At 38.7% G+C, this 23,462-nt stretch overlaps 1 protein-coding gene across 9 annotated transcripts in view; it reads right to left on the bottom strand.

Annotated features, from left to right (window-relative positions):
- Window positions 1-23,462, bottom strand: part of TUT4 (terminal uridylyl transferase 4) — a 122,710-nt gene that overhangs the window by 77,295 nt on the left and 21,953 nt on the right. For all 9 annotated transcript variants that reach the window (XM_088022427.1, XM_028106784.1, XM_028106787.1 and 6 more), the window contains exons 2-3: window positions 11,297-12,145; window positions 508-671 (exon numbers count right to left, since the gene is read on the bottom strand). In XM_088022427.1, coding sequence (XP_087878553.1) covers window positions 508-671; window positions 11,297-12,053 — 921 coding nt within the window. In that variant the 5' untranslated portion in view covers window positions 12,054-12,145. The remainder of the gene's footprint in view (window positions 1-507; window positions 672-11,296; window positions 12,146-23,462) is intronic.

Genomic DNA, 23,462 nt, shown 5'->3' with positions numbered 1-23,462 from the left:
CAAACTTCTGTAAAGTGACAAAGTAATATTTGGGTAAATATCTTATGCTTTGGTAAACAGTAAATATTTTATGCTTTGCAAGCTATAATGTTCTCTGGAGCAACTAATTACTCAATTCAACTGTGCCAGGTAGCATAAAAGCAGCCATAGACAATAGGTAAACAAATGGGCATGGCTATGTACCGATACAATTTTGCTTACAAAACAAGGGGCTAGGTTTATTTTACACAATTTTAAAAACACAAAGCACAAAAACAAAAGGCAAAAACAAGATGGTAGGCCATAGTTTCTTGACCCTGGAATGAATGAACAAAGACTCACAGATGTAAGGATTTGCTGAACAAAGGGAGAGAAGGAAGATGAAGAGAAGAAAGGAAAGAGGGAAGTTAGGAAAAATGAATGCTATCTCTGCCTTAGCAATAAAAGAAGATAAAAAGAGCTGTGCTTGGCAAAAAAAAGTTATGACACATGCATCTTCCTCCACATAACTAAAATGATATAGTATACTTTTTCAAGTCGAAAGATGTGATCTCTTTCTAAGCGTTCTTCTGCTTGTTTCAAGCCTAGCCTCTGCTCAGGTGTCAATGCAGATTCATCTATCACAGTAGCATTTTCTAAATAGTCCATCTCTGAAGAATTTTCTTTATTAGAGTCATCATTCTTCATTTTACCTAGAAAAGGAAGCAATCAGTTACCATCAGCAGAACTGATAAATTAAAAAAAAAATTTAATGAAAAACAGACATCAATTTATACACATACAGGAAAAATATTCTCTCCTTATACTTTCCTTAGTTGTACAAGTTGGTATACTTATTTAAAATACAAGTAAGAGGGGCGCCTGGGTGGCTCAGTCATTAAGCGTCTGCCTTCGGCTCGGGTCGTCATCCCAGAGTCCTGGGATCGAGCCCCACATCGGGCTCCCTGCTCAGCCAGGAGCCTGCTTCTCCCTCTCCCACTCCCCCTGCTTGTGTTCCCTCCCTCGCTGTGTCTTTCTCTGTCAAAGTCAAATAAATAAAATCTTTAAAAATAAATAAATAAATAAATAAAATAAAATAAAATACAAGTAAGAGATATACATGGTATCAGAATTCACCAAGAAAAATCTATTTCATCGGTCAAATGCCTATCTTGTTCTTCCAACCTATCAAGAGATAAATATGACTGAGACTCACTACACGAGCCTAACAGAACATAACCATCTTGTAAAATCTCTGAACTCTTGAAATGTGATAAAAAGCTATTTTAAGTCCCAAAGATTAGTCACTAAAGTCACTTTAATGACTTCATCACTATACACGAGCAGGTAAAAGAACACATATCCTCTAGACCACAAACCCACAAGCTCCTCCCCCTTTGCTTTCACCGAACACATGGATATCCCTATCACATCAATATTTTTTCTTTGCTTCTCTGCCTCCTAACTGGATTTCAATCTTCTCAAGGCACAGACTGTGTGCTATCATCTTTTTATTTCCAGCACCTAGCATTATACACCTGGCACACAGTAGGTTTTACTATCGGTGTGATTTTTTAAAATACAAATTCAATTGAATTATTCTCTTGCTTAAAATACCTAAAGGCTTTCAAAGAGTTCAGGATAAAGTTTAAACTCTCTAGCATAATACATGCCATCCTTGCCTTCATGAAGGCAGTAACAGAATAGTAATTCCAAGTTATAATAAGTGCTATAAAGGAAAAAATTAAGTAACTCAGAAGGAGACTAACTTTAGATATGGGAGTCAGGGAAGACTTCTCTCAGATTTTAAATCAAGACCTTAAGAAAGAGAGCTAAGGTGTCTATATCGCTAACCTTGTATCCTACCTTAACACTTTTCACTTCATTCTTACCAAATGTACTAGATAGAATGGATCATTGCTACTTCAAATCTCAATGCCTTTTTTTATTATGTTATGTTAATCACCATATATCATTAGTTTTTGATGTAGTGTTCCATGATTCATTATTTGCATATAACACCCAGTGCTCCATGCAGAACGTGCCCTCTTTAATACCCATCACCAGGCTAATCCATCCTCCCACCCCCCTCCCCTCTAGAACCCTGTTTGTTTTTCAGAGTCCATCATCTCTCATGGTTCATCTCCCCTCCAATTTGCCCCCCTTCATTCTTCCCCTCCTATCTTCTTCTTTTTTTTTTTTTTTACATATAATGTATTATTTGTTTCAGAGGTATAGATCTGTGAGGGATGGGGCGGCTGGCTGTTGAATCAATGTCTTTTACATATGCTGTTCCTTCCACGATCAAGGCCATCCTTTCAGCTAGTAATGTTTACCTGTCCTGCAAAATTCAACTTAAGCTTACACTGTTTAAGAAGACAGTCTGATATTGTTTATACAGTTGACACTTGAATAATATTGGGGCTTGGGATGCCAAAATCTGCGTATAACTTTTTACTGCCCAAAATCTTAACTATTAATAGCCTATTGTTGACCTTAATAATAATAGTTGACAGACACATATTTTGTATGTTATATATATTATATATTATTTTCTTATAATAAAGTAAGCTAGAAAAAAGAAATTCGTATTAAGAAAATCATAAGAGGGGTGCCTGGGTGGCTCCGTCAATTAAGTGTCCAACTCTTGATTTCAGCTCAGGTCATGATCTCAGGGTCTTGAGATCGAGCCCTGTGTCGGGCTCTGCACTGGGCATGGAGCCTGCTTAAGGTTCTCTCCCTCCCTCCCTCCCTCTCTGCCCCTTCTCCTGAACGGAAGGAAGGAAGGAAGGAAGGATGGAAGGAAGGAAGGAAGGAAGGAAGGAAGGAAGGAAGGAAGGAAGGAAGGAAGGAAGAAAGGAAGAAGAAAAGAAGGAAAGAAAGAAGAAAATACATTTATAGTACTATACTGTATTTGTTTAAAAAAAAAAAAAAAATCGGGCTCCTGGCTGGCTCAGTCTGTAGAGCGTGTGACTCTTGATCTCAGGGTTTTTGGTTTTGTTTTTTAAAGATTTTATTTATTTATTTGACAGAGAGAGAGACAGTGAGAGAGGGAACACAAGCAGCGAGAGTGGGAGAGTTCGGAGAAGCAGGCTCCCCGCCGAGCAGGGAGCCCGATGCAGGGCTCAATCCCAGGACCCTGGGATCATGACCTGAGCCGAAGGCAGGCACTTAACGACTGAGCCACCCAGGCACCCTTGATCTCAGGGTTTTAAGTTTGAGCCCCACATTGGGTGTAGAGATTACTTAAAAAAAATAAAAAATGATTTTTTAATTTTTATTTTCTTACGCCACTGCCCTTTTTAAAATTTTTTTAAAAATTAAAAAAAATCCACACACACACAAAAATCCACATAAGTGGACCTGTGCAGTTCAAAACTGTGTTGTTCAACTATACAACTGTATTCTCACAGCACTTGCTATTATCTCTCACATTATTATATAATAATGTAATTTGTATTCATTTATCTATCTCCTACTTTAGATGATTGATTCCTTGATGCTAATGACTAGGTTTTATTTAACTTTTTACTTTCATATTTTAATACCTAGACCAGAGGTGACACCTAACAAAAGTGTGAATAAAATAATTTGTATGTATCTAAAAACACTGCTTAAAGTAAATGATCATAGACAACCGAAAGACCCTCAAAAGCCAAACTAACTACATGTCATCTATAAGAACCATGACAGTCAATTCTACCTTTTGATAGTGCTAATTTTTCAAACAAAGAAGAAATGGTATGCCTCTGAAGTCTCTAGAATCAGATGGCAAACTCTTAGACAAAAGATGTTATAAAAAGGATTCAAACATCAGAATTATGGCTAGGTTAGCTAACTGATTTTTAAATTACTGTTGGAAACACTGATGCACAATGAGCAATTTGCAATTATGTCCTAGTATTTGGAAAAATAATTAGGTTCTTAGTAACCATTTTATAATGGAAATGTAAAAGAAAAGGCAAAATCCTAGTTTTATTTCTACATTTCATGATAAAGAACAGTAGCAAGAAAACAATATTCTAACCTCTTTTGTATGTACAATTTGCCCAGCATAACAAGGCAACTAACATCAACAAATCCTGTAATACTGTCATTTCTGCCAATATAAATAATTATAGAAAGCTACATCTTTCTTTAAAAGTCAGAAATAAATGAGATTATTTAATTTTCTGAAATCAATATCAATATAAAATAACATCAGACAGAATTTCCCAAACTTTTTTCCATAGAACTCTAGCCCCATGAGATATTAATACTCTCACAAAACAACAAAAGTTGAAAACAAGTATTCAAACAAAAACCTGTACATGAATATTCATAGCAGCACTATTCACAACAGTCAAAGATGGAAAAGACCCAAATGTCCAGTCACTGATAAACAGATAAACGGAATGTGGCATATCCATATAGTAGAATATTAATTCAGCTGTCTTAGCTCAAGTTGCCATAACAAAATACCATAGACTGGGTGGCTTAAACAACAGGAATTTATTTTCTCACAGTTCTGGAGGCAGGAAAGTCCAAGATCAAGGTGCCAGCAGGGTCGTTTTCTGATTAGAGCTCTCTCTGGATTGCAGACAGTTGGCTTTCTTGCTGTGTCCTTCTGAGGCCATTCCTTGGTTAGTGCATAGGGAGAGAGACAGATTTCTCCCTCTTCTTATAAGGCTTCAATCCTTTTGGATTAGGACCCCCCTTATGACCTCATTTAATCTTAATTACCTCCTAAAAGTTCATCTCCAAATGCAATCACACTGGGAGTTAAGGCTTCAGCATAGATATTTTAAGGGGATACAATTCAGTCTATAGCATCAGCCTTAAAAAGGAAAGAAGTACTGATGGATATATACTATAACATGAATGAACCTTAAAAACATGATGCTTAATGAAGGAAGCCAGACACAAAAAGATCACATATTATATGATTCCATTTCTATGAGATACCCAGAATAGGCAAATATATAGAAAAAGAATGCATATCAGTGATTTTCAGAGGATGACAGAGGGAGGGAGAATGGGAGTGAATCTTTTTTTTTCCCAAGACCCGAGCTGAGATCAAGAGTCAGAACCTTCACCAAATGAACCACCCAGGCGCCCCAAGGGGAATGAATCTTAATGGGTACAGGGTTTCCTTTTGGGTGATAAAAAAGTTCTGCAATTAAATAATGGTGTGGTTGTATAACACAATAAATGTACTTAATGCCACTGAATTATATACTTTTTTTTAAAGATTTTATTTGAGAGAGAAAGAGAATAAGCAGGGGGAGGGGCAGAAGGAGAGGGAGAAGCAGACTCCCCGCTGAGCAGGGAGCCTGATGAGAGGCTCGATCCCAGAACCCTGAGATCATGACCTGAGCCAAAGGCAGACACTTAACCAACTGAGCCACCTAGGCACCCCAAATTATATACTTTAAAATGGTTAAGATAGTAGTTCCTATGTGATTCAGCAATTCCATTCCTACACATATATCAAGAAGTGAAAACATACATCCACATAAAAATGTTTAAATAAATGTTCATAGCATTATTCATAATAAACAAAAGATGGAAACAATTCAAACATCTCTCAACTGATAAGAGGATAAATAAAATGTGGTATATCCATACAATGGAATTTAGCAATAAAAAGGAGTAAGGTACTGATATATGCTACAACATGGATGAATCTTGAAAACGTTGTCCTGAGGTGCCTGCGTGGCTCAGTTGGTTTAGCATTCAACTCTTGATTTTGGCTCAGGTCATGATCTCAGGGTCCTGAGATCAAGCCCCACATTGGGCTCTGAGCTGGGCGTGGAGCCTGCTTAAGATTCTCTCCCTCTCCCTCTGCCCCTCTCACTCTCTCTCTGCCCCTCGCTCTAAAATAAAGGAGGGGGGGCGCCTGGGTGGCTCAGTTGGTTGGGCATCTGACTCTTGGTTTTGGCTCAGGTCATTACCTCAGGGTTGTGGGATTGGGCCCTGCTTTGGGCTCTGAGCTCAGTACCAAGTCTACTCGGGACTCTCTCCCTCTCCCCTGCCCCTGCCCCTGCTTGCACGCACTCTCTCTCTCAATTAAAAAAAAAAAAATCAAACCAACAAAACCTCATTGTGCTAAGTGAAAAAAGCCAAACAAAAAAGGCCACATATTGTATGATTCCCTTTATATAAAATAGGCAAATCTATAGAGACAGAGAGTAGATTAGTGACTTCTTTTTTTAAAGGGGAAGGGGAAGAGAGAAGGGGGAGAGAGAATCTTAAACAGGTTCCACACCCAGCATGGAACCCAATGCAGGGCTGATCACAACCTGAGCCAAAATCGAGAGTCAGAGCCTCAACCAAGCCACAAAGGTGCCCCATGAGTACTGACTTTTAATGGATACAGTTTCTTTTGCAGGTGATGAAAATTTTCAGGAATTAGACAATATCTACACAACTTTCTGAATATAGTACTAAAAACCACTAACCTGTATTTTTTTTTTTAAGAGAGTGTGCGCATGCAAGCAGGGCAAGGGGGCAAGCAGGGATAGGGGGCGGGAAGTGGTGTGCACAGGGAGAGGGAGAGAATCTCAAGCAGACTCCGTGCTGAACAAGGAACCCAACGTGGGGCTTAATGTCAAGACCCTGACATGATGACTTGAGCCGAAATCAAGAGTTGGCTGTTTAACCAACTAAGCTACCCAGGTGCCCCTAAACTGTATGTTTTTAAATGAGAAATTTTGGCATGTGAATTTTATCTCAATAAAACTATTATATAAAAAGGTAGGGGCACTTGAGTGGTTCAGTTGCTTGAGCATCCTGATCTCAGCTCAGTCTTGATTTCAGGATCTGAGTTCAAGCTCCACACTGGGCCCACACTGGGTATGGAGCATACTTAAAAAAATAATAATAATAGGGGTGCCTAGGTGGCACAGAAACTTGGCAAAATGACTCTTGGTCTGGGCTCAGGTCGTGATCTCAAGGTTGTGAAATAGTGCCCCGTGTTGGGCTCTCCACTCAGTGTGGAGTCTGCCTGAAATTCTCTCTCCCTTTGCCCTTCCCACTTGTGTGTGTGCATGTGCATGTGCTCTAACAAATAATCTTTTAAAAGTAGTAACTTTTAAAAGGTAAGTAAGAAAAATTAAAAATATGACAGTGATAAAGAGTATGGAGAAAAACTAAACTAGTAAAAAGAGAAGGACTGTAAATTTTAGATAAGGGACCCAGCAAAACCCTCGCTGAGAAGGTGGAAGGTAAGAGAGCAAGCCATATGGACATCTTGGGGAAGAATGTTCCAGGCAGAGGAAAAAGCAAATGTTAACGCCATCCTCCATATTTGAGGAAATGCAAGGAAACCATGCACTTGGAGCAGAGAGGGAGAAAGTAAGAAGCAGATGAATGAAAGAGAAGTGAGACAGTGGCACAGATCACATAGGGCCTTACTGTTCACAGCAAGGACACTGTCACTCTAATGTATGGGAAACTACAGAAACATTTTGAAGAGTAGTAATATGATCTGAATAATTTTAACAGGATCATTCTGGCTGTTATGTTGAAAATACAATGAAAAGTTATACAAGTGAAAATAAAGAGATAAGACAGGTTATGCTGCTCAAAAGCATGATCCTAACCAGCAACATCAACCTTACTCAGGAGCTTGTTAAAAATCCATTATCTCAGGTCCCATTCTAGACTTTCAAAATCAGTAATTTCTGGGAAAGGAACCCAAGAATCTGCATTTTAATACAATTCCCAGGTAATTCATATACATATTAAAGTTGGGAAAGAAAAAAAAAAGTTTGAGAAGCCCAGATCTAAAACACTCACCCCTCAAATATTCATCATGCTCCCTCTCATACCATTTTCCTTCAAGTATTTCTCTAATGTTACCTTCTCAGTGACAATTTAAATTTGAAACACCACCATCAGACACAGTAGCATCATTCCCTACAGTCTTTCCTACTTTTTCTCATAAGATTTATTACCATCTAACTTATGACATACTTTTGTTATTTACTATATATGTTGTCCCTTTCCTCCTACTAGAATATTAGCTCCGTAAAAGCAATGTTGTCTGTTTTGTTCATTGCTAAATTCCTAGCAACTAAAACTAGTACCTGACGCATAGCAGACACCCATAAAAACATTTATCGGATAAATGGCAAAAGGAAAAACTGGAAGTGCTAACTGGAAGCTAAAGTTGGGCCTAATGAAGGAAGATTAATGGGCGCTTGGGCGGCTCAGTTGGTTAAGCGACTGCCTTCGGCTCAGGTCATGATCCTGGAGTCCCTCGAGCCCCACATTGGTCTCCCTGCTCAGCGGGGAGTCTGCTTCTCCCTCTGACTCTCCCCGCTTCATGCTCTCTTTCTCTCTCTCTCTCAAATAAATAAAATCTTTAAAAAAAAAAAAGGAAGATTAAGCCACTAACTTCAGGTGGGCCTGATATTAGTCAAAATTCTATAAAGCCTGTTAAGTCCAAATAGGCAATGATCTTTATATAAAGGTTTTATTCTATTTAATTTATAAAGGGGCACTCTAATGAGAAATCATTTATTTTTTTTAAAGATTTTATTTATTTATCTGAGAGAGAGAATGAGATAGAGAGAGAGCATGAGAGGGGAGAGGGTCAGAGGGAGAAGCAGACTCCCCACTGAGCAGGGAGCCCGATGCGGGACTCGATCCCGGGACTCCAGGATCATGACCTGAGCCGAAGGCAGTCGCTTAACCAACTGAGCCACCGAAGCGCCCAGAAATCATTAATTTAAATATAATTTGGACTTTTTCATATGAGGAAAAAAGCACTAAACAATTATGTATGAACATGACTTCAAGGCAGATATTACATATACTGAATTCTTTAATGAAAATGACTGCTGTACTATAAATCATTCTTCTGAATTTGTTAAACCAAGTCTCCCCAAAGGACCTCTACTTGGTCTATTAGCTTCTTTAAACTAGTTCAACTTGTTCTCCATATTAACAAATAACAAAACTGCATTTAATTAGAGAAATAATAATAATAAAGGATATTCATTCATTGCCACCACATGCCTACCATGTCAGGTATTACATGAAACACTCCATTAGAGTACTTTACTGAACCTTCATAAAATAGGCAGCAGCATCTTAACTTTTTTTTTTAAAAAATAAAGAAACTGATGGGCTGCCTGGGTGGCACAGTCAGTTAAGCATCTGACTACTGGTTTCCGCTCAGGTCATGACCTCAGGGTTGTGAGATAAAGCCCCGAGTCGGGCTCTGTGCTCAGCAGGGAGCCGGCTTGAGATTTTCTCTCCCTCTCCTCCTGCTGGTGCGTGCTTGCTCTCTAAAGTAAATAAATAAATCTTAAAAAAAAAAAAATGAGGAAACTGAAACATATTCTAAAGGATAAGCAGCTTACCTGATGTGTATCTAGATGCATTATCTCTATCCATCCATTATCTACATTCATTATGTACATCAGTACATCTATTCATATTATATAAATTAAAAATATAAAAGTGTAAGCAGCTTATCCAAGATTACAGACTTATTAAGTGGGGAAGATGGAATTCAAAACCTATGCAATTCTACTCTAGAGCCCACATTGTCAATCATATCACTGTCACTTCATTTACTTTCCCTTTTTAAAAAAATAATCCTTAGAGGCACCTGCGTGGCTCAATCAAGCATCTGCCTTCAGCTCAGGTCATGATCTGGGGGTCCTGGGATTGAGCCCCACATCAGGCTCCCTGCTCAATGGGGAGTCTACTTCTCCTTCTCCCTCCCTCTCTCTCTTTCTCAAATAAATAAATAAAATCTTTGGAAAAAATAATAATAATCCTTGAATCAGATTTTTCACTAACTCAAGCATTCAAACCCTTTTAAGTGATCTTATGCACCACTATTTCCCAACTTCAATCATTCACATACTATCATGTTCAGATTTGTCTAATTTGAACACTATCAGCAGTGTTATTTTTTTGATACTATCTTTAAATTGACTTACTTTTTTTGGCCTTCTCCTAAACTATATTTTTAAAATTATGAAGTTGTTATTTTTCTTATACACATAAAGATATGTATGTGTATTAAAGTTTAAAAAAAAGGTCTGTCAATATACTATCAATTGTGTATCATCAGAAATAAAAGAAACTATATTTAAACTCTTTACCAGAGTTTCTCAAAGTGTAATATATAATGACTTAGAAATAGCTTTTTTTTGTTATTCATATATCAAAGAAAGGTTTTATTTACCCAGCCACAGAAACATGAGAAAAAAGCCAAAAAAAATCCATTAAGTTAAACAAAACCAAGATTAAAGTACTCAAAAGACAGAGACAACACTTATAAGCAATTAAAGCTAAGATCAAAATACCAAAAAAAAATGAATTTTACACCAGAATTCTCAAGTAAATTGCAAGTGTCCTAACCAATCTCTGCTTCTTTTAAGGAATTTGCTGTGCTACAGTCCAAACGATTAAAACCATGTATAAATATATCTGATCATAGCACTACCTTGCTTAAAACTCTTCAACGGCTTCTCAAAACACTCATCATAAAGTCCAAACTGTCTATCACATCTTAAAAGGTCCTTCATTCCCCAATTATTGTGTGCATTTTCAGCTGGATCATTTGCCACTTTCACCCCCAATTCTGTTCCAGTCATACTTAACCTCAGTCATACTCTCATTTTCACATTTATGTCCTGCATTTTCTCAACCCAAAGACTAAGTCCCTCAATTAAATCATGAACTCTCCCAACTCTAAGTTTTTGCACTGAACTAAATTACCATTTTATTTATGTGTATCACCCTCATCTAAGTAGAAGCATCCTTGAGATTTGGTGTTGTATTTTTTGTTTTTCCATTGTAAACATATGCTTGGCATATAAAAGGAACTCAATACATACATGTTTTTTGAATGAATGAACCACATATTACCAGGATCACTTAAAAAGTGTGTAAGTGTCGGGGTGCCTGGGTGACTCAGTTGTTAAGCGTCTGCCTTCGGCTCAGGTCAGGATCCCAGCGTCCTGGGATCCAGCCCCGCATCGGGCTCCCTGCTCAGCAGGAAGCCTGCTTCTCCCTCTCCCACTCCCCCTGCTTGTGTTCCCTCTCTCACTGTGTCTCTGTCAAATAAATAAATAAAAAATCTTTAAAAAAAAATGTGTAAGGGTGTACATACACATGCACGCACAGACTAAAAGGAGCCACTAATTTCTATTTGCACTGCTTTTTATCTACCATAATAAATGTAAAGGTTCTTTTTTAGCTTAAAAAGCCGTATTATTAATGTCCTTTTTGTAATTAAAGTAGTTAAAATCAAATTAAGGATAATCTAAAGTATATTAATATAGGAAAATCTCTCCAAAAATGTGACCTGTGGGATAATCTAATTTGTACTTACTCAAATCATCCGATATGTCTTCAATTCCTGAAGCACTATCATCAGAATCAACAGTATTATCTGTACATGCTTGTTGCTTCTGAGATCCTGGTGAGTTTTCCAAAGCAGATTTTCCTCCCTCTATATCAATATTCACTTTGTCCAGAGACGTAAAAGAGCTTGGAATTATTTTTCCAATCTGTTGTAATTCTGTCCGTCGCATGTTTTCCTTCAACAGTAAACTGGGAGCCCTCTCTGGTTCTGCTGGTGAACCAGGGACCTTTTCTGATTTCATCTGAGAACTGGGTCCTTTTTCCATTTTCCTCTGCGAACTAAGTGCCTTTTCTGTTGCTGTCACCTGTGAGCTGGGTGTCTTTTCTGTTTTCACTGGTGAATTAGGGGACTTTGGTGATTTTTCTGCTTTTGCTTGTGAAACTGGTACCTTTTCTGCTTTCACCGGTGAATTAGGTGATTTTTTTGTTTTGCAATGACTTTGATCTCGAAGGACTAATCCCAAATCTCTAGGGCTTGCTATGTTGGCAGCATTTATTTTACATGATTTAACTTCTGTTTTTTCTATACAAATATCATTTTGCTTATTTTTTTTACTACTATTCTTATTTGGAGAGCTGGTCCCAATTTCTTTTATGGATTTATCATTTCTAGCTTTCAAAGTCTGATTAGATATAACTTTAACTGCTTTGCTTTCTTCAGAAAGAGCCCAAGCATTCTTCTTTGGTTCATGATTTTCATTTTTAGAGGTCTTAGAGTCTTCCATTATTTGAAAACCTGCTTCTTTCCAATTGCAATATTGTTAAATGGCAGATTCCCAGTAGCTGAATTGCTTCAAGTCCAGATTAGGCAAACAAACTATTGGGTTGAAAAAAAAAATGTGTTATTTAAAATGCAAAAGCCATTTTTCAAAAATTGGTGAGACTTTCAAAAACTTTCAAATTTGTTCTCAAAACTGAAGAAATTGTAAAACCTTAAAAAACTCTGTCAACCATATGAGGAGTTAAAACCCATGTTGTAAGTAACAGCCAAATGGTCATAAAGAAGGTTCTAATGTAATTATGGCAATATGGCAAAACAGAGAATTTTAAAAGTAAAATTTGTTCTACATTACTCAATAAGAATTTCAACTAAAAGGGAAATAAAACTCACAACTGATGTACCACAATTAATATAAAAGGAAATGGAACAAAGAAAACACAGGCATTCCAATCTAGGGGCACCTGGTTGGCTCAGCATGCAACTCTTGATCTCAGGGTCTCACGTGGGGTATAGTACAGTATAGTATATTAAGTATATATCTTATACACTTAATAAGATTGATATTCTCGGGCGCCTGGGTGGCTCAGTCAGTTAAGCGACTGCCTTCGGCTCAGATCATGATCCTGGAGTCCCAGGATCGAGTCCCGCAACGGGCTCCTTGCTCAGCAGGGAGCCTGCTTCTCCCTCTAACCCTCCCCCCTTTCATGTACTTTCTCTCTCTCTCTCTCACTCTCTCAAAATAAATAAATAAATCTTTAAAAAAATAAGACTGATATTCTCTTTTATTAAAAAAAGGAACTGATTAGGCTCTTCTTTCTAAGTTTGTTTTTTTTTTTAAGATTTTATTTATTTATCTGAGAGAGAAAGACAGTGAGAGAGGGAACCCGATGCGGGGCTCGATCCCAGGATACTGGGATCATGACCTGAAGTGAAGGCTGACGCTTAACGACTGAGCCACCCAGGTGCCCCTCTAAATTATTTTATAAAGTAATTTTTTAATTATAATTAAAATTTAAGCCAAAACAAACAAAAAAATTTAAGCCAAAACCACCCTATATTTTCACCATTAGTATTTTTTATGACTAACATTATTTCCTAGTAAAAAGCTCTACCACTCATAGCTATAAAAGAATGTTTTTGCTCCTCGTTTTTGGATATTTTAACTCATTTAATTTATACATTCTGCTTTCAGTATTCTTTATAAAGTGTTCCACATAACTGTCAAAACAGTTGCCAAATATATGCCTATGTAAACTCTTGTAGAAACTGCTGCACATTCCTAATTTTAAAAATAAAAATGGATCCTATGGGGGGGCGCCTGGGTGGCTCAGTCGTTAAGCGTTTGCCTTCAGCTCAGGTCATGATCCCAGGGTCCTGGGATCGAGCCCTGCATCGGGCTCCCTGGTTGGCGGGAAGCCTGCTTCTCCCTCTCCCACCCCTGCTGCTTGCGTTCGTTCTCTCACTGTGTCTCTCTCTGTCAAATAAATAAATAAAATCTTTAAAAAAAAAATAAAAGGGTCCTATGGGACGCCGGAGTGGCTCAGTTAGTTAAGCGTCTGCCTTTGGCTCAGGTCATGATCTCAAGTTCCTGGGATCAAGCCCCACGTCAGGCTCCCTGCTCAGTGGGGAGTCTGCTTCTCCCTCTCCCTCTGTGATCTCTCTTGCTCTCTCACTCTCTCTCAAATAATCTTTTTTTTTTTTTTTAAAGATTTTATTTATTTATTCATGAGAGACGTTGGGGGGGAGAGACAGAGAGAGAGAGAAGCAGAGAGAGAGGCAGGCTCCCAAGGAGCAGGAAGCCCGATGCGGGACTCGATCCCAGGACCCTGGGATCATGACCTGAGCCGAAGGCAGATGCTTAACCATCTAAGCCACCCAGGTGCCCCTCTCAAATAATCTTTTAAAAATAAATAAAAAATCCTATTTTTTTAAGATTTTATTTATTTATTTGACAGAGAGAGAGCACAAGTAAGCAGAGCGGCAGGTAGAGGGAGAGGGGGAAGCAGGCTGCTCCCTGCTGAGCAGAGAGCCTGATGCAGGACTCGATCCCAGGACCCTAGGATCATGACCTGAGCCAAAGGCAGATACTTAATTGACTGAGCCACCCAGGTGCCCCTGGATCCTATTTCTAAAAGACTAGTTTTACCTTATCCAGTAACCAAAATATTTTAAATTTTTTTAAAGATTTTATTTATTTATTTGACAGAAACAGACAGCGAGAGAGGGAACACAAGCAGAGGGAGTGGGAGAGGGAGAAGCAGGCTTCCCACGGAGCAGGGAGCCCAGTGCGGCGCTCGATCCCAGGACCCTGGGAACATGACCTGAGCTGAAGGCAGACGCTTGACTGAGCCACCCAGGCGCCCCAATTTTCTAATGCTATCATATGATGATGACTCTAATAAATTTTGTAGATGTTATCTTACTAACAAAAGCCATAAAACAACAAATCCTTGATTGAGCCATGCTGATCCACAATTCTGTTTATAAAACTTCTTAGACACACTATTCTTCCACTCAAAAAAACTCCAGGGGCACCTGGGTGGCTTAGTCGGTTAAACGTCTGCCTTTGGCTCAGGTCATGATCTCAGGGTCCTGGGATCAAGCCCCATGTTGGGCTCTCTGCCCAGCGGGAGCATGCTTCTCTCTCTCCCTGCCACTCCCCCTGCTTATACTCTCTCTCGGTTAAATAAATAAAATCTTAAAAAAAAAAAAAAGTAACAGATGTCCTAAAAAAAAAAAGGATTCAAAAAAAAAAACCAGTGTGGTGGGGCACCTAGCTGGCTCAGTCTGTAGAGCATGTGACTCTTGATCACAGGGTCTTAAGTTCAAGCCCCACACTGGGCATGGAGGCCACCAAAAAAAAAAAACAAAAACAAAAAAACGTGGTAATTTATATAGCAAAATTGCTATTTCTAAGCTATCAACAGTATAAATTTTTCCCAAAAAAGTTGTAATTCCTAGAAATAAAGTTCTTAGGAGGTAAGGTTTTGAGTAAGGTTCAATGCTTCCCAGTGCACTCAGCAAAATTGGTTGAGCCAAATAAAAATGATGGACCTATGTTCTAATTCCTGATTACATTTTTAGAATGTAGTAAATGAGGATTAAATGAGATCCTAACCTTATATAAGCAATTATTATCAAGAAAATAAAAAGAATTTTTAACAAATTTCTTTAAAAAGTTGTTTGAAATATAGAAAATAGTATTTAGAATATATCTAATTTCATTTTTATATTAAAACATCAGTCCACTTCCTACTTCCAGTTCTAATCATGTCTTCCTTCCTTGAATCCTTACAATGACTACTGATTACTAGAGACAGGGAGTTCTCAGGCCCTGAGACCTCAACTAAGAGCCAGAGCCAGGTTCTTGACTTTGCTGTGAGAAAGAATTCAAGGACAAGTCAGAATGAAGTATAACAGAGGAAGCTTCACTGCAAAGTCAAAGAACACACTCCAAGGAAGGAGGAGTGCAGGCACACTCAGAAAGAGGATCTAAGTAGCGCTGGGTAGATGTGAGGCTCTGATTTTTATGGGTGGTTATAATTTGGGCATGAAGGGCTTCACATCCTTCTTTTCCTGATGAAAACTGAAGCTTCACTGCCAAGTCAAAGAACACACTCCAAGGAAGGAGGAGTGCAGGCACACTTAGAAAGAGGATCTAAGTAGCGCTGGGTAGATGTGAGGCTCTGATTTTTATGGGTGGTTATAATTTGGGCATGAGGGCGCCTGGGTGGCTCAGATGGTTAAGCGTCTGCCTTCGGCTCAGGTCATGATCCCAGGGTCCTAGGATCAAGTCCCACATTGGGTTCCCTGTTCCTTGGGAGCCTGCTTCTCCCTCTGCCTCTCTCTCTCTCTCTCATGAATAAATAAATAAAAAGTTTAAAAAAAAAAAAAAATTTGGGCATGAAATACTCATGTGGGGTTCCAGGGAACAGGCAGGGATTTCTAGGAACTCTGCATAATATTACACAATGCTCTACATTAGTCACTATGTGCAGGTATATAGTAGCAGGTACATTTCAGGCTAACTGGGTCTTTGTGTGCATTTAAGTTGCAGTTAAGCAAAGCAACAGCAGCAGAACACTTGTGAGATCATGAGAAACCACAGAGCTATCAGAAGTTTGCTTAACTGCCACAAACTCTGTCAGGTATCAGACTTTGTCCCCTGTTTTTTGTTCCTCCTGCAAATATCCAGCACTTCCCTATTCTGTATGCCTTACTACCACAATGCTAGGTACTTAGTAGACATTCAAAATCACTAGCAATTAAAAGAATATCCACTCCAGACAGAGGGCTTCACATCCTTCTTTTCCTGATGAAAACTGAAGCCTTTAGCAGAAACTGGAATTTTTTTTTTTTTAAGATTTTATTTATTTATTTGAGAGGGAGTGAGCAAGCACAAGGAGGGGGAGTGTCAGAGGGAGAGGGAGAAGTAGGTTCCCCACTGAGCAGGGAGCCCAACTCAGGGCTCCAATCCTGGACCCTGGGATCATGACCTGAGCCGAAGGCAGAAGGCAGATGCTTAACCGACTGAGCCACCCAGGCACCCCTGAATTGTTTCAAGAGTTTCTGATGCTTTTCTATAATTATCCATTACTCAGTTGACAGATTGCGCTACAAATTCTAGAGCCTGAGACTTAAAAGAGTTGTATGAATACACTACGTAAGAAAGTTTACCAGAAATAACTTGCATAATGGTAGAAAAACTAATCATAGCAATAATTATTTCTCAAGTAACGCTTCCACAGGACAGGAAAACTATTGTAAGGCATGATTACAGAAACCCATCAGAAGTTTGTACGGCTTTAAAAAAATTACGGGCACCTGCGTGGCTCAGTCAGTTAAGCACCTGCCTTCGGCTCAGGTCATGATCCTGGAGTTCCGGGATCAAGCCCCACATCAGGCTCCCCGTTCAGGGGGTGTCTGCTTCTCTCTGCCCCTCACCCTGCTCGTTCTCTTTCTCTCACTCTCTCTCTAATTAAAAAAAAGAAATCATTTCTGATTTTGTTTACCATTGTATCTCCAGTGCCTACAACAGTGCCCAGTTTAAAGCAGGCACTCAATAAACCTGTTAAGTGGATTAATGAACACTTAAATTACTTTTAATTGTTCACATTTTGAAAACAAAATAAATCCAAAACATTTTCATTGCATCATGGCTTATATTATTTACAATGTAAAGAGGATATATCTCTCTTCCAGAAAGCCTTCCCTAATCTATCCCCAAGGCTCCTACCACCTAAGCTGGTCTCAGATAAATATGCCTCTTTCTATGAACTTTAGTCTTACTTTTCTCATAGCACTCAGTACTTAACACGTTTTTTAAAGGTTTTATTTATTTATTTATTTGAGAGAGAGAGCAAGCAGGAGCAGGGGGAGGGGCAGATGGAGAGGGACAAGCTGACTTCGTGCTGAGTGAGAAGCCCCATATGGGGCTTGATCTCATGACCCTGAGGATCATGACCTGAGCCGAAATTAAGAGTCAGATGCTTAACCAACTGAGCCACCCAGGTATGCAGTACTTAATACTTTTTATGTATTTATTCCCTATTTGGACTATAGAAACTTTTTTTTCCAATTTGCTTTCCATAAAACAAATACATATACAGAGTTCAAAAAGTTAACAGTATTACAAGGCAAAACAGTATTTGTCCACCAACTACCCATCTTTCTCCTCAGAAACAACTACTTTCAACTCTTTTAGTGGTTTCTTCTGAGATTTATCTCCGTATTTCTAAATTACATGCTTAAGCTGATACTGATCTTAATTTGTTTTAACTTTAGATAGTATCCACACACTTCCTACTATGGAAGATAAGAATTTGGCTGTCTCAAACATTCCCCCTAGAGACAAACAGAATTATACACACACATATGTTCCTCTCCCACCTACATCTTCTGAAGATGATTTTAGTAAGAGGTAACAGTATTATTAATGGCTGAGCCAAATATTATACTATAAAACTTTCTAAATGCCCCTCAAAATTTATTTTCTCCTTTTCCCACACACATAGTTAGATTGTATTTCCCAACCTTCCTTACTGTTAGATGTGTCCTTAGGATCAAGTTGTTACCTCCTCCATGCTCTCCTCGTATCACTGTATAAAATTCTCAATCATCTTCAGGCACAGAGCCAACAATTATGTTCTAATCGAGATCACTGAGTCTCAAGTTTCTGTGCATCGGAATCAGCTAGTTCCAAAATGCAGATTCTGATTCTAATTTGGAGGACTGACATTCTGCATATCTAAAAAGCCCAGGTAAAGTCAATGCTGTTAACACTTGGCCATACTTTTGGCTGGACAATATCATCAATGGAACTTGGGCCCGAGTGACCACACAGAACTACTCATCTGGATCAGGTGACCGCTCATCTAGCAACTGTTACATGAAAGAAAAATAAAACTCTATTTTTTTAAGGCACTGTACTAAAGGATTTCTTTGTCATGGTAGCCCAGCCTTTTGACTTAATATATATATATATATAATAATCACATTTCTCTTTGGTATACTTTTCAGTTTTACCTAGAATTAATCACTGACTCATTTTTCTTAAGATTTTTTACATACCTATCGATAATTCATTGACAGAAGCATAAATCTCCTGTGAATATGTTCAAACACACATTACATGGTCTATATGTTTTTGTTTTCGTTTTGTTCTCTCCTTCAACATCCCTTGTCTAGCACGTGCTGGTCACTACTAGTCTTTTGTTGTTGTTGTTGTTGTTTTGTTTTTTTTTGTTGTTGTTCTCTCCTTCAACATCCCTTGTCTAGCACCTGCTGGTCACTACTAGTCTTTTACCACAGCTGTCACCCTGAAACTTCCTTTCACTATCATCCTACCAATTCTTATTCACCCTCATGCTGACTTCTATTTTCCTCTTCCACAATTTGCTCCCTCTTTTTTGGAGTACATCCTCCAGTACCTAAGAAAGGAAATATGAAAGGTAGTGAAAAAAATAATTATGCCCAATTTCTGCATTTCATTCTGTGTAGACAGGCATCCATCATCATAACACTCTGGACTTTTTTCCACTCCCCTCATTCATTCTTTTCCCGAGGACATGGAGTAACATATTTCATCAGTGAGTTTGTGAAAATGATGTAGGCAAAACTTAGTATCTCTCTCTCATTCCTCTTCATAGCTAGCTGTTCATAGGGAAGAGAATTCCACTTTCTCATTCATACTCTAACATTTACAGGTATAAGCCCCACACAGGGTCTGCAGTTGTGCCTGTGCCCAAGTAAGTCTAATTCTGGCACTGAGTCTTAGCAAACAACTTGAAAATAAAAAATCCATTCTCCAAAGTGAATTTTATCCATAATAAAAATGATAATCTGGGGGTGGCTGGGCGGCTCAGTGGGCTAAGCATCTGCCTTCGGCTAGGGTCACGATCCTAGGGTCCTGGGATCAAGCCCTGCATCAGGCTCCCTGCTCAGCAGGGAGTCTGTTTCTCCCTCTCCTTCTTCTCCCGCTCATGCTCTCGCATGTGTGTGGTCACCCTTTCTCTCTCTCAAATAAATAAATAAAATCTTTTTAAAAAAATGATAATCTGATCTCCATATGCTTCTTTCATCTTTCCAAATTTGTTCAGGATTCAGGAAGGGAAACAGTGCTAATTATTGGGTCCCTTAAATCCCAAAAGGAAGTAAATCTTATAAGACTTTATATGTCTTAAATGTCTTTTCTATCTTCATAATTTGTTTAGTTAGGTTTAAACTTCTAGGTTAGAAATCATTCACTCAAAATGCAACAGGTATTGTTTCAATGATTTCTAGTTTGTGATGTTAATACTGAGAAAATCATGCCATTCTTATTCTCCATCTTTTTTACTGAACTGCTTTCTTCCTTATGGAAACTTTCAGGATATTCTCTTTGTCTCAGTGTTCTTTTTTTTTTTCCAGTGTTCTGTAATTTTTTTTTTTTTAAGATTCATTTATTTATCTGAGAGAGAGAGAGCACACATGCAAGTGGGAGAGGGCAGAGGGGGAGGGAGAGAGAATCACAAGCAGACTCCCCACTGAGCACAAAGCCCAATGCAGGGCTTGATCTCACGACCCGAGCTGAAACCAAGAGTCAGACAGTTAACCAATGAACCACCCAGGCTCCCTTCAATGTTCTGTAACTTCTAAATGATAAGCCTTGGAGCAGATATTTCTTCATTCATTTTTCTTGGTATTCAGTTTGCTCTTTTAATCTCTAACTCAAGTCCCCCCAACTCCTGAAAATTTTTTCTTGTATTATGTCTTCTATCATTTCCTCCCTTTCATTTTCTCTTTTTTTCTAGCTCCTTTATGCGTCCTACATTGATTTTCCACTTATCTTACCTTTTTTCTCCATTTTCCACCTTTATTTTCTTTCCTGAGTGATTTCCTCACCTTTATCTTCCAACTCTTCTACATTTGGAGGAGAGGAGCATGGGAAGTTTATCAGATTTTCATTTCTAAAAAAACTTTAAGTCCCTGATTATTACTTCTTACAGCACTCTGTTCTTGTCTCATGACTATCATCTCTTTTATCTGAAGACTAATAGTTTTTCTTAAATTTTTTTCTGCTCCTTGTAGTTTCCTGAGTTTCTTACTGTTTTCCTCTCTATCAAGCACACTAACATACACATAGGAAAGAGTAAAAGAGAAAAGGAGAAAAATATTTGAAGAAATAATAGCCAAAAACGTGCCAAATCAGATGAAAGACACAATTATACACATCCAAAAAGTCCAATAAACTCCAAGCAGAATAAACTCAAAGAAATCCACACCAACCAAGACCCATTATTATTCAATTTTGAAAACCAAAGAGAGAATTTTGAAATCAGCAAGAGAGAAGCAACTTCTCATGCACAAAGTATTCACAATAAGATTAACAGATGATTTCCCATCAGAAACCATGGAAATCAGGGGTGACCAGGCAGCTCAGGCAGTTGAGCCTCCGACTCTTGATTTTGGCCCAGGTCATGATCTCAGGGTCATGAGATAAAGCCTGGCATAGGCTCCACACTGGACATGGAGCCTGCTTAAGATTCTCTCTCTCCCCACTCCCTCTGCCCCACTCCCTCCCTGGCAGGGAAAAAAAACAAAAGTACAAGGATGGAAAAAGGTATTCCATGCAAACAGCACTGCAAAGAGAGCTGAGTGGTCATATAATTGTTAGACAAAACACATTTTAACACAAAAGAGATTACAAGAAACAAAGACATATACTGATAAGGAGATCAATCCAGGGGTGCCTGGGTGGCTCAGCTGGTTAAACATCTGCCTTCAGCTCAGGTCATGATGTCCAGGTCCAGGAATCGAGCCCCACATTGGACTCCCTGCTCAGTAGGGAGCCTACTTGTCCCTCTGCCTCTGCTCCTCTCCCTGCTTCTGCTCTCGCTCTCTCAAATAAACAAAATCTTAAAAAATAATAATTGGAGACTTCAATACCCTACTTTCAATAACGGATAGAGAAACCAAACAGAAAATCGTTAAGAAAGTAGAAGACTTTGGGGCGCCTGGGTGCCTCAGATGGTTAAGTGTCTGCCTTCAGTTCGGGTCATGATCCCAGGGTCCTGGGATCGAGCCCCGTATCGGGCTCCTTGCTCAGCGGGGAGCCTGCTTCTCCCTCTCCCTCTGCCTCTCCCCCTGCTCATGTTCTATCTCTGAATCTCAAATGAATTAAAAAAAAAATCTTTAAAAAAAAGAAAATGGAAGACTTCAACAACCCTAATGCCATTTAGACCTAACATACTCAGAAGCCTCTACCCAACATCAACAGAACACATATTCTTCTCTACTGCACATGGAACATTCTCCAGAACAGACCATTTTGCAAGGCCACAAGACAAGTCTTAATAAACTTAAAAAGACTGAAATCATACAAAGTATCTTTTCTTATCACAATAGAATGAAATTAGAAATCAAATCAATATAAAAACTGGAAATTTCACAAATATGTAAAATTTAAACAATGCACTCAAATCAACCAATGGGTCAAAGAAGAATCACAAGGGAAATTAGGAAATACTTTGAGACAAATGAAAACAATGTACATTTTACCACATTTTCTAAAAATGAATAGAAGAGGGATGTTTCACATAATTTTTAAAAATAAGGATTATAGGGTGCCTGGGTGGCTCAGCTGGTAGCATGTGCCTTAGGCTTGGGTCATGATCCCAGAGTCCTAGGATCAAGTCCTGCATCAGGCCCCCTGCTCAGCATGGAGTCTGCTCCTCCCTCTCCCTCTGCCCCTCCCCCCGCTCATGCTCTTTCTCTCAAATAAAATCTTTAAAAAAGATTCTTTTAATTAAAAAAACAAGAATTATAAAAGAATACAATAAGCAACTGTTTGCCAACAAATTGGATAACCTAGATAGAATGGTCAAGTTGTACATACAAACTATCAAAACAGTCAAGAACAAATAAAAAATCCAAATACACTTACAACAAATAAGTAGATTAAATCAGTAATCAAAAACCTCCCAACAACAAAAAGCCCAGAACCACAAGACTATACTGGTGAACTATTCAATATTTAAAGAATTAACACCAATCCTTCTCAAACTCTTCCCAAAAAAATTGAAAAGGAGGGGGCACTTCCTAACTCATTCTCTGAGGCCAGCATTACCCTAATATATGAACATACAGTCAAACAATCATCAACAAAATACTAGCAAACCAAGTAAAGAAGGATAGTTGGAAGAAAGGCAAGCAGGAACAAGGGACCCCACCCAAGGAGGAAACCACCCTTAAACACCACCCTGAAAAGAGCCTCCACCCTTTCCCACATGATAGGTATATGATAAAAACCTGATAGGGTGACAGATGCACAGAGAGTTAATCAGATTAAAAGAGCCCACCAACAAGCCCATAAAAACTGCTAGACTGGGGTGCCTGGGTGGCTCAGTCGTTAAGCATCTGCCCAGGGTCCTGGGATCGAGCCCCACATCAAGCTCTCTGCTCAGCCAGGAGCCTGCTTCTCCCTCTCCCACTCCCTGTGCTTGTGTTCTCTCTCTCACTGTGTCTCTCTCTGTGAATAAAATCTTAAAAAAAAAAAAAAAAAAGAACGCTAGACTTAGAAACTCCGGTGGCAATCCTCTTGCGTCCCCTCCCTCTTTAGGAGCTTTGTACTATCACTCAATAAACTTTGCTTTGCTGCCCACCACTCTTCGTCTGATCTACCTTTTTATTATTCAAAGCATCATGACCAAGAACCATGGGCACTAAAGGAAAAGAAATCCTGTAACACAAGCAGCATATTATACAACATGACCAAGTGAGATTTCTCTAGAATGCAAGGGTGGTTCAACATACAAAAATCATTGTAACACACCATATTAACAGACCGAAGGAAAAGGAAAACATAATCAGCTTGACTGATGCAACAAAAAGCATTTGAAAAAAATCCAGACTTTCTTGAAAAAAACATTCAATA

This window comes from Eumetopias jubatus, unplaced genomic scaffold (genome assembly GCF_037043125.1).
Source record: "Eumetopias jubatus isolate StellerSeaLion01/CBP00866 unplaced genomic scaffold, mEumJub1_p1.0 scaffold_4, whole genome shotgun sequence".
NCBI classification, from domain to species: Eukaryota; Metazoa; Chordata; class Mammalia; order Carnivora; family Otariidae; genus Eumetopias; species Eumetopias jubatus.
Note: the sequence above shows the minus strand (reverse complement) of the source record. Positions and strands in the feature narration are given on the sequence as shown.